Source organism: Ailuropoda melanoleuca, chromosome 4, assembly GCF_002007445.2.
Source record: "Ailuropoda melanoleuca isolate Jingjing chromosome 4, ASM200744v2, whole genome shotgun sequence".
NCBI lineage: Eukaryota > Metazoa > Chordata > Mammalia > Carnivora > Ursidae > Ailuropoda > Ailuropoda melanoleuca.
In genome coordinates this window covers 35,451,159-35,463,262 of record NC_048221.1, presented here as the reverse complement: position 1 = coordinate 35,463,262, position 12,104 = coordinate 35,451,159, and the positions used below count along the sequence as shown (strand labels likewise).

At 41.7% G+C, this 12,104-nt stretch overlaps 1 protein-coding gene across 4 annotated transcripts in view; it reads left to right on the top strand.

Moving 5' to 3' along the window:
- FRMD4B (FERM domain containing 4B) overlaps positions 1–12,104 on the top strand; it is a 319,952-nt gene that overhangs the window by 253,718 nt on the left and 54,130 nt on the right. For all 4 annotated transcript variants that reach the window (XM_034658635.1, XM_034658633.1, XM_034658632.1 and 1 more), the window contains 2 exons: positions 2,044–2,100; positions 2,880–2,902. In XM_034658635.1, coding sequence (XP_034514526.1) covers positions 2,044–2,100; positions 2,880–2,902 — 80 coding nt within the window. The remainder of the gene's footprint in view (positions 1–2,043; positions 2,101–2,879; positions 2,903–12,104) is intronic.

The window sequence follows — 12,104 nt, the reverse complement described above, 5'->3', positions numbered from 1 at the left end:
TTCTTGAGAGTTTCTGTCTGAGGCCTTTTTATCTGCTGAACTTCCATTTACTAAATTGAAAAGTTGGTGTCTCAAATGTTGTTTGGATGACTCACCTAAGATTCTGAGGAGGCAAAGAGGGTCATGGGGGGTCAGAAGAGTTGGCAGTCATTTTCAATATATTTTATTTAGCTTTCAGTCTTCTAATATCCGAAACAACCCATTTTTTTTTCTCTTTTCTAAGATTTTAAGACAAACCGGACTTCAAGTTTAGGCGTAATTTCAAACTCAAAGATGTTTTTGAGAGTTCCTCCTCGTGCTGCCCACCCCCGCATGAGGTTTTTTCTTTTTTTCTTTGAGCATAAGGAACTTAACCTTTGTAAAATCTGTCTTGATCAACAGCCATCTCACCTGTTGGATTAACTGCTTCATCTTCCGCCAGATTACAAAACCACTGTCTGTTGCCTGAAAAACAGAGGGCGATTGATTCTTCCAATCAACCTGGCTTCTCTTTGATTTTATAATCTGTTTCTAGAGATTAGAAGCAAGCTTTGAATCCCAAGGCTCCCGCCTGTCAGCTTTTAAAGCAAAAAAACTTTGGAGCAGATCCGTTGCCTCAGGCTTCAGAAGGGAAACTTAGATGTAGCGGGTTGAAATTCATTAGTTTTCATTTTGTCATAAGGGAAACACAGATAATTACCACAGCTGGCATTGTAACGCCCTGGGTTTTTGGTTTGTTTATTTTATTTTATGGCTTTTAGAAGAATTATTGTTATTTAGTGTTTTTTTTTTTTTTTGAGAACTCCAATCAAATCACTTGGAAACATGAGAGAAAAGCATAATCCTTTCAGAAATCCTCAGTGAGCTAACTGCTTCTGTGAACCTCCGTCGTTCGCCTTTACTTTAAAACTACTTTAATTACTCACCATTGATGCCCTTGGTATAACTAGAAAAACTCTTTGGCCCGAATTCAACAGGTAGAAGGGAGAAATAAAGAATTCAGGGTAATTTCTAGGCTTATGAGTTCCATGGTCTCAAACACTGCACTTTCAAGTACTAATTATACAACACTTAAGCAAGGTTACATGGAATTGTTTTAGTGCGTGTTAATGCTTGCAAGGTAGCATATCACCAAATTTTTTTTACAAATGTTTTAAAAATAAAGATCCCTTTATACCACTCATTGAGTCATTGTGGTAATATATTACATGATGTGGTAATGGTATTAACAAAATTATCATATTTAACAACATAAATGAAGGCATATGTGAGTATTTTTGCTAGAGGCAATACTCCCTCCACACACACTTATGCATCCCTACCAGGGTACTGAAAAAGCATTCCTGTTTTCCAAAGCCCAGAATTCCTATTTTTGGAGTTGAGGGAGATCTTAAAGGATGAAAAAAGAAAATAATGGGTAAAATGATAAATTAGAGTTCATCAAACTTCAGTAAAATGGAACAGAATTTTGGTATTTTGGTATTTTCTGTAACTGATTCTTAAGGCTTTACATTTTATCTTAATTATGTAAATATTAATTCAACAATGTGTCATTGATGCAGAAGTGAATTTATATTTTTAATAATAGTTGCATTGGGTGTGTATCAAAAAAATGTGGTGACACAGAAAAAAATATGTCAGGAAAACACAGAACGAACAAATCTAAGAAAATCTTCAGAGCTTAAAAACGAACCTGTAGGGATAAAAATTATTCATTGAGAAGTTGTCTGAATTTTCAGCCTCAACGTCATTTGTGTTTCTTCCAGAATACTGCTCTCTAAACAAAATTCCCCACAGCTAATTAAAATGTGTGTACGCGCACACACCACACACACACACACACACACACACACACACACACACACACACACACACACATATCGTGGCTTCCCCTGAACCCTGGATGCGCCCCTCCACTCCCCCTCCCTTTCCCCTGTAATGGTATGATCTGCGTTTGATTGTATACTGCAGGTGCCAAGCTGTGACAGCTTCCCCAACTCCACAGCCATTTGCTACAACCTAGGGCAGCCTGTGTTCAGTGATACTTTTCTTTTCCCCCGACAGGGGCAAATCGAAGCGGACAGCGAAACCATTTTCAAGTTAGCGGCGCTTGTGTTACAGGTAAGAATCCACTGACCGCCTCTTGCCTGCGCCTTTTTGTTTGTTGGTTTTTGTGCACTGCCTGCAAGTCTGAAACTTTCGCTTGGGCCGGTGGCTGTTAGATTTTTAAGCCAGCTGGTTGTTTGCCAGTGAAAAACGTGAGCCACCGTTTTCTGTTTTAGCGTAATTTGCATGAGCTATAGTGTGCTATTGCCTGTCGCAAAGGAAAATGAAATTTAGACTGCTCTGGGGGAAAAGAATTTAGACCGTACTTCTGGAAAGGAGCTCTGGAATAGTTGAATTTGGGAAGCAGCAATTGTTACAACAGCTGTAATTTTCATTTAAATTAAGTAACTTTTGTATACATTTTCTTGAGGTCGAGTGCCAGAGCCCCTTAATGCTTAAAGACGCTAGGAGCTGAAAAACCAAGCGTGTTCTGTGCTTGTTTAAAAAGAGAAAACAAGTAGCCTGTGTTGATTTTCTTACGTCCGGTTTAAAAGGTCTGCGTCCACACTAAAAAGTGTGCTGCTGGAATAGACCAGCATTTATCACGTGATCTCAGAGACCTAAAAGAAGACAGACTCATCTGTGCTTTTTCAGAATAGGAAGTATTTCATGGATACTAATGTGTTCTCACCAATGCCACATTCTTCTCCGTGGCCCTAGAGAAAGTGTTCCTCGTGAACATTCTTTAGAACAAAATTCAGGCACTTTAAGAGGGAAACGTGACCAAGAGTGAAATTCATTCGCTTAATTAACATAAATACATATTGATCATCTATCTTTGTATTTTATTTCAGGAAGCCAAAGGGGATTATACCAGGTAATGGTTCCTTTTCTGATGTTACTATGCAAAATAACCCTAGCTGAACCCTTGCTGAATGCCCTTACTTTAAATAACAATGGATGCAAACTCAAAAGAAAGTAGATCTCAAGGCGGGAGACTGAGATCTCTTCCCTTTTCAAATAGGGACCCGTTCTTTTTGTGAATGAGTCCAGCAAGGAAGCTTTCTTAGAATTTTTCAAGCCAGACTGACAGTGAATTGTAAACAGAAGCCCTCCGAAGTTCTATTTTCTGTTCTCTGTTAGCAAGATGAAGAAATCCCTAAAAAGCTGTGGTAGCCGTGCTGACTTTTTAAAATTTATGAATAATCCTGTGTTGGAAGAGTTATAACATACGCACAAAATGATAAACTCCATCAGCTGCTTAGTTAAGGGATTAATAGGGGCTTTCTTTTTGCAGCTGCCCTGAAGGGGCCTCCCCCTTCAGACACTTGACCTAACAGTGGTATTGTTGCCACTGGGACGCTAACTGGTTCTAACTGCCTGACTGGCCACCTCATCAGAGTGTTTATATTTGAATTCATGCACTACCTGCTCCTTTCTGCCCTTTTCGTGCAGTAGTTGGAGTCGGTGAAATCGAAACGGTTAAAGGTAGAGGCAAAACCTCCAATTAGAAGCAGCCCACAGGCCAATGACCCATTGAAAGCCTCACCTCTACCATGTTAATGTTCCACTCCTGGTAAACTTTACCCGTAGATAATTTACAGATGACCTACTACTCATTCCCAGCCAAGGTTTTGAACAGTATGCTCCGTAACAGACTGATAACCGACTGACGCCTTCCGTGCCTGAAAACGTCCATTCAGGGCGCACTACTGCACCTCAGAAACGCCAGATCCTCTCACCTGCCCGTTCAGTTCGGCAAAATGACTGAGGAGGCCACATAACACACCATGATTCGCTCACCATATTCATGAGCTTTGTTTTGTGCTGTGTTATTTTTTAAAATTTGTGTTTAAGTTAGGAAATAGCCTTTGAAGGGATCAGGAAAATCTATAAACACCCTTTTTTTTTAATTAAAAGACAACGTGGGGCTAAAAGGAGGATAAATGAGTTTCTAGATCCTTGACCCCATGCCGCTGTGTTCTCTGCTCTTGGCTTTCTTGGAAGAGCCATATTTCCTAGGAAGATCAGATATGTGAGGAATCTCTTCATGTAGGGGGGTGAGTCTGCGGTTGATTTATAAATGACGGCTTTAGGGCCAAAAGCTCACCTTCTGCGGTCTGTGAACCCCTTCCTTCCCCATTTCCTCCCCGCCAGCCATGTGATGGACACACTGAAAGCCTCATATCCTCATCAGGAAAATGGTGCCTACCCCCTAGATTAATGGGTGTAGAGTGGGAGATCAAATGTAGGTAAACATTGCCCAGGGCAGTTTCTGGCATGTAGCAAGCTCTCTGCAGACTTTTGACTATTATTATCAATTGTTCTAGTATCATTATTGCCCTCCTCATTATCATCCTGTCCTATCTTTTGGTGACCTCCGAAGAGACTATTGGGACTAAGGTGGGTCTGAAGAAGGTGAATAGTGTATTAAGAGAAAGAAGAGCAGAGAAAGGTTGTTATCACAAACCTACCTTAGGAAAGTTCTCTTGCATATGACCGAAGGCTCAGAAGAGACAGTCTTCGGGGTAGTCCAGACCTTTTTTTTTTTTTTTTTAAGATTTTATTTATTTATTTGACAGAGATAGAGACAGCCAGCGAGAGAGGGAACACAAGCAGGGGGAGTGGGAGAGGAAGAAGCAGGCTCCCAGCGGAGGAGCCTGATGTGGGGCTTGATCCCAGAATGCTGGGTCACGCCCTGAGCCGAAGGCAGATGCTTAACGACTGCACCACCCAGGCGCCCCACCAGACCTTTTAGCCCTAAGACTTCAAGGTTGTCAAGTTAGTCTGGCCAGGCCCAGACCAATCCTCTTCTTTAACTTTGCCTTGTGCCTGGTGGTTTCCTGGGTGATTACTAGGCTGATTAGATGGAGGACACTGTTTTGAAATTGTAAAAACCTCACTGAGCAGTAAAAGGAAAGTGAGCCTGGGAGTCAAGAAACTAGCTCTGTGACCTTACGTGACCCATTTGTCCTTTTTGGGCTTCAGCTTGCTCATCTGTAAATTGGGATTCATGAAAATAGGGTGGTTTTAAGGAGATGAATGATGCAGGACGACTTTTAAGTTATCAGTTGTTTTGCTAGCAAGCAAGCATTAGTTGTCGCTAACAAGGGGGTGGGGGTGAAGGAAAGAATAAGGAACTGTGAACTCTTGTCACTGGGTTTATAATGAGGCAGAATTTTGATTCCTTGCTACCACCCCCTCCCTGTGATGTGATCACTTCCTCCTGTGAATGGGGAGAATATACTTTTCCTCCAAACTTTTGTCACAAAACTAGTTTAAGAAAAATCAGGCAAAATAAAATACTGTGAGGCAATGTAGTATATTGTTAAAGCAAAGACACCAGAGCCAGACAACCTTGCTCAGATCCCAGGTCTTCTACTTAGTACCTGTTTAATCTCGAGAAGGTTATTTAAACTGTCCAAGCCCTCAGCTTCCTCATCTGTAGAATGGAACTTACCTTAATAGTATACCCATAGCATGGCTATGAGCGTTAAATGAATTAATATTTGCAAAGCATGCAGAACAGTTCCTACAGTCCCCACTTTCCTTATTTCATCATATTAATCATCATATTAATGGAATGACTTACCACCCCCCTCTTGTTTCAAATATGAAATGCTTCCCATTTTTTGCTGATATTTAAATAACGCTGTGATGAGCATCTTGGTGTAGTTGGGATTGTGGTGACCTGCGATTCTTTTCTTACATGATGTTTCTCAGGTGGAAGCAAGCAGAGGGAAGTTCCTTAAAGAGGCGAAACACAGAGTTGCTGAAGTGGAGTTTCCACATTCTCGATACCGCTACATTACAATTATACAAAGTTCATAGCTTTATCCACTAACACCCACTGAACGCCTAAAATGTGTCAGCCCCAGTCAGGGCACTGAGGATGCAGAGAAACCCAGGCTAGGGCATCTCCTTCCAGGGACCTTGGCTTTCTATCAAGAATTACCTCAGTGGCCATTCTGAATCCCACTCTTCTGTTGGCTTACATGTCAGGAGCCCCAGCCCCTGGCTTTTAGGACTTCACTGAGTTTACTCACTGCAGTTTAAGCCTCAAAAATGTCCCGGAATACCTTCCAAGACCAGGGCAAGGTGGCTTTCTCAATTACAACAATGATTAACACCTACTTCTTAAGGCTTCTCTGGTCCACCCACTCCTTATGAATATCTCCCTCTTTCTCAAATGTAGCATTTCCAAAACTGAACCCAGCAGCATCCCAGCCCCCAGAGGACTCCTATTCCCCGACTGCCCTTGCATGACATTACCTTTTTCTCTTGAATCACCTCTGAGGATTTCCCCTTCTCCCTCCCACCCATCTCCTCCATCTGTCAGTCAGCTCCCTTCTTTCCTTCTCTCTATCAGAAGGCTTGCTTTCTCAGCCCTCATTCCCCTCCACACAACCCGAACGGAGCACTGTGTGTATAGTCTGTGGGAGTGCTTTTGACAACATGATTTTCAAAGCCCATGCATGATTTCATTCAATCCCCACCACAAATGTTATCACTGCCGTTGAACAAATTAACAGATGGAAAATCAGCTCCAAGGAAACAATGTCACACAGCCAGGGAGCTTCCAGGTCTTTTCTGATGCCATCCCTCACAACCACCTGCACAGAACCCCAGTTATCATCCCAAGACATAAACGTGATCAGTGTTGTTCACTTCCAAGAATCTCCTTGCAGCTTCTCATTGCACAGACACCCACCCTCCAACAGCCTGCCCTGGTATCAAGGCTTGACTTAACCTGTAGTATGTATTTTAATTTCCCATACTCTCCTGTTTATACTCTTTAATATCTGTCCATGCCTCTCTTCTCGGTTCTCCAGGTACTCTGTAGGATTTTCGCTTTGTGGCTTTGCTCAGACTCTTCTTCCTGGAAGGCCTTGAAAAACAACAATCCTCCCCCTTCTTGCTTAGCTTCCTGCCTTGTTTCCTTAAGAGTATTTTAAGTGAACATTATCATAACCAGTAGGAAACCTTGCTCTCTGGAAGTTAATTAAAATAGTAAAGTGGGGACTTTCATTCTCTTTAAATAGTTGACAGTCTGAATTTCCAAGTCAGCCTTTAAGCTGCAAAGATAACAAGCTGCTTGGGTTACACAACACAGACAACGCAGAGAATTCCTGAAAGCTGACACGGCGAGGAGGGAAGGCTTTATCACTGAGCTAGCCGCAAATGACTTTGTAAAAGCCGGGCTGGATTTTTTTTTTTTCTTTTTCATTTTTCTTAAGATCCTGAAAGGTGGAAGTTACCAAATAACCATGTGATTCGGGCACTTCTGCTTATACATAAGAAAAGTGAGTGACGACAATTTACAACTCAGTGCTGGGTCAGAATGAGCGTATATTGTCACCCAGCTTCAAATGGGAAGGAATAATTCACAGCTTACAGCTGTGCTACAAAATGCAGCTGTTTCCCATGGGAAAGGACCTGGTGTGGCTGCCCTAAGAGTGGTTAATGAAGGGAGAAGGGAAAAAAAGCAAAGACTTAAAAGAACTTTCCCGCCTCATTCTTACCTCTCTAGAGCACATAAAGCTCTAAAATGCCCTTCCATTTCCAGAGCCTGTAAAATCAGTTACAGTAATAAAAATAGCAGCGCCCACATGTGGGGTCCTTACACATCAATGGGGAGGCAGCAGTGAAGACAGGAGCTCTAGAATTTAACTGCTTGGGTTCAAATCCAGGCCCAGCCGCTCGCTGTATAGCTCTGGCTAACTAACCTCTCTGGACCCAGTTTCTGGGTCTCAGTAAATATTACATGGTGTTGCTATTGTTCCTAAAATGCATCACCTTCGCATCAACCCAGTGATAGGCACTGTTAGTATCCCCGTTTTACAGATAGGGAAACTGAGTTGTGGGGTGAGCAAGTGGCATGCTGTCTAAGTCACATAGTTAGAGAGTGGCAGAATTAGGACTCCAAACTTCATGCTCTTTACCGCTGTGAGAAGTCTCCTGTTTCGTATTCCAACACAAAGTGTAAGAATCATTACCTTTCTTGCTAGCAGAATAAAGAAGACTAACTGGACAGAAGTTGAGAAACAGCTTTTCTCTCTCCCTGTGAAATGATTGTTCTAAGGTTTGACCTAAAGATAGAAACAAATTCTTTTGTTTATCCAGTGCATTAATACTTTATTTTTAATGGTTTGTAAATATATCTAAATGTTAGGCGGTTTTACGTGTTTTACAAACATTAATTCGTTAATCATCACCTTCACCCTCTGAACTTGGTATAATATCCCCCGCACTACAAACGAGATTAAGAAACTGTGTGGCCTTATATTGATATTACCATATTGTGGCTTAACATTTCCCAGTGATTTGGCCAGTTGTCAAGAGTTATGTTGAATAAACAAACAAGGTAACAACACATGTTGTTGTTTAATCGACAATTAAGTGTGGGGAAATACCTGGTTAAGAGTTAAACAAAATCCAAGTTCTTCTCGGTAAGTTTCCGATCTCCTCATGTACGTAGCAAATCTCCTAGAGGAAGACATGTAAACGGTATTTGCTATACTGTTTTGTCCCTGATATGTGAGCCTCTTGCCTGACAATGTTCCCTGGACTTGACTTTGTCAAGTGTGGGTTTATTTATTTGCTGAAAGCCCAGTATTAAAATGCCTTTAAAAGATAGGCACTTTGGGGAAATCTGTTCTTTGTACTCCCTGACAGATTCATTATTCCCCTAGATTTTAGTTCCGTTAACTCTTAACTCATCAAGCTCTGAATTTGCTTTTTCTGAAGAGCTCTAAATTTGGGGAAAAAAGCATCCATTCCATACGATGGGCACTTTTTCACCTGTTCTAAGCATAGGGTGTTAGAGCTGGCCTGTATCATGCATTTGAGCCCTCATTTTGCAGCTCATGAACTAAGGGGTGACATATGCGTGACAATTCAGGTAGACAAGACCAGACCTGCGGGTCTGTGTACCCACCCATCTCAGATTCATCATTTTAACTTACACCTGTGTAGTAAGCAGGCCTGTGTGCATCCCTCCTGTCCCTGCTGGAAGGCAGTGAGGGACAGCAGGCAGTGGACTCCAACCTGGTAAGTGGTGTTATCAGTGCAGTGGCCCTGAGTCTAATATTAGTCATTTGAGGAGATAGTTTAAGAGTGAGAAGGCAGGAAATGAACTCTCGATCATCAGTGCCCTTGGATGCCTTGCCTTTTTCTCATTGTTCAACCCTGTTCCTTTGCATAGATTAAATACCTAGAGTGTGCAAGGTGCTAGACCAAGCAAGGGCTATTATGGAGGCAGACCGCATCTCCAATCTCCTTTGTAGGAGATTCCGGGGAAAGGCATGGGCTCTGCATTCAGACAGGCAGGCGGGTGGGAGTTTGAGACAGTCTGCTAGTGGCACGACCTTCAGCCAGTTTTAAGACATCTGAACCTAAGGTCCCTTCTCTTTAAAAGGTTTGTTTTGAGGTTACCTTAACATAACCCCTAACCTTAACCCTTTCAGGGTGCCTGGTACAGAGTGGAAATGTGAGAGTACCTGGGAGTTCGCTTCCACTTTCCACTAAGTCCTATCTATTGTAGTGAGATGTGGGTTTTGTTGCTTTTTTTCCTTACCATCTTAGCAGTTATTAAGGTGCAGTTTAGTGATGGTCAACACATTGACGTTGTGCAACTGTCACCACCATCCACCCACAAAACTTTTCATCTTGCAAAGCTGCCAGCTCCATACCTATTAAACACCAGCACATCTCCGCCCCTCCCCCAGCCTCTGGCAACCACCATCCCACCTTCTGTCTCTGTGAATTTGCCTATTCTGGGCAGGCACCTCATATAAGTGAAATGATGCCATATTTGTCTTTTTGTGACTGGTGTATTTTATTTAGCATAATGTCCTCGCGGTTCTTCTGTGTTGTACCATGTGTCAGGATTTCTTTTATTTTAAGGCAGAACAATATTCCTCTGTATGTATAGACCACATTTTGTTTACCTGCTCGTCCATGGATGGATACTTAGGTTACTTCTACTTTTTTGGTTCTTAGGAATAATGCTGCTATGAATATGGGTATCCAAATATCTTTTTGAGATCCTGATTTCAATTTTTCTGGGAAAAGAGATGCATTTTTTTAAAAAGAGTCCCTGGCTTGTAGGCACTTAATTATATTCCACCATTCTTTGTGATAAGGTGGAGTGAGGGCATAGGAATGTAAGACAGACCTCAGATTCTTGTTCTAAGTCATCAGATCTTACCTACCTATCAAAATCAATGCTTAAAGAGGCTAGTATTTATATTGAAAATATTGTTGCAGATGAATTTTTATTAACGCGGAAAAATGATTACAATATACGAAGTTGAAAAAACAAAAGTGTACATTATCCATTTTTTTAAAAAACTGTGTATCAGTGTATTCAAACACATGGCATATGCATAAAACTGGTAAGTTATAGCATAGTGCATTGTCTTTTGAATTTTTTTGTTCATATGACATTCATTTCTAATATATATATATATGTGCGTGTGTGTGTGTTTTATTTATATGTAATAGTTATGTACAGGTAGAACCATACCAGCATCCTGTTCAGAAAAAAATATTTATGGGGCACCTGGGTGGCTCAGGTGGTTCAGCGTCTGACTCTTGATTTCGGCTCAGGTCATGATCTTAGGGTCAAGGGATCGAGCCCCACGTCGGGCCTCAGGCTCAGCATAGAGTTTGCATGAGATTCTCTTTCTCCCTCTGCCACTCCCCCCACTCGCACGTGCAAATGGTGCACATGCTTTCTCTCTAATAAGTAAATAACATCTTTTTTAAAAAAGAATAAAATATTTGCAAAAGAATAACGTGTGGAAAGGAATGAGGTAGAGTAACGCGTTCAAAGAAACGGATACAATTAAATATCACAGTTCTAATATTTTCTTTCCTCCATAGAGACCGTAAGAGATTGGATTCTAAAGTTCGGTGGAGCTGAGTTCAGTTCCAGATTCCGCTTCTCACTGGTGAACAGTTGTAGCTAAGTTACTGAACCTTTCTAAAACTCAGCTTCCTTATCCGTATGGGGATAATTGCAGTTCTTTTAAAACATTTTTTTGAGGTATGACTGACATGTAACATTAGTTTCCAATGTAGCAATCGACATAATCATTAGATAATTGTACATAGTGCACAGTGATCAGCACGCTAAGTCTAGTTAACACCCGTCACCATATGTAGTTAGGAACTTTTTTTTTTGCCTGTGATGAGGACATTTAAGGTCTCTCTTAGCAACTTCCAAATATGCCGTACAGTATTACAGCATTTTGCATGCTGCCTAGTTTAAGGTAGGGGCAGAAAAAAAATTAAGCTATTATTATGGTTGTCATGACTTACAATTGTCTTAGGATGGTAGGCGGAGAAATGTTTACAGTTTTCCATTTGCATGTCAGTGTGTTTTTGTTTATCAACATCAAAGACAGAGTGCTTCTGTCAGAATTTTTTTTAGAGGTTATTTTGTATTTTTAAAAAACTCCAAGCTTAACACAGTGACTTACACATCTCCCACCCTGCATCCTCATTCCAAATGAATGTACAACTTGTGGAATATTACCCACTCTGCCTAACGGAAACTTCCCAAACCAAGGCTTAAGCTTTTCCCTGCCACCCAGAGCAGGGAGCCCATGACTCCCCACAGCATGTGGGAGGCCCTGGTGTGCCTTTGTCAACAGGCTCATTCAGTTTGGGCACAGGCGCCCGAGGCTGGGCAGGCAGAAAGAAAGCAATTAAGACAATGGAAACCTACCAGGGAAAGAGCTCTTGGCAGGGCAGACTTCATGCGTGTGTGACCCGTGCAGTCACACGGGGCCCCCTGCTTAGAAGGGCCCCACGCTTGGTTGATGCTCTTCTGTCACCATTTTGAAATTGTTAATGATTTTTTGACAAGGGGCTCCACATTTTCATTGGTCCCTGAGCCTTGCAAATTGTGTAGCTGGTTCTGGCTGCTGAAAAATTGTAAGGCATGGAGAAGGCCTGGATGTTGAATGGTTCTCTAGTAGGTGTTTAAAGAGGTGCTCCTGTGAGAGGGGTGAAACCACACAGAATTCTACAAGCCAGCTTTTTTGTGTATGTCTGGAACGTCTTAGCCCTTT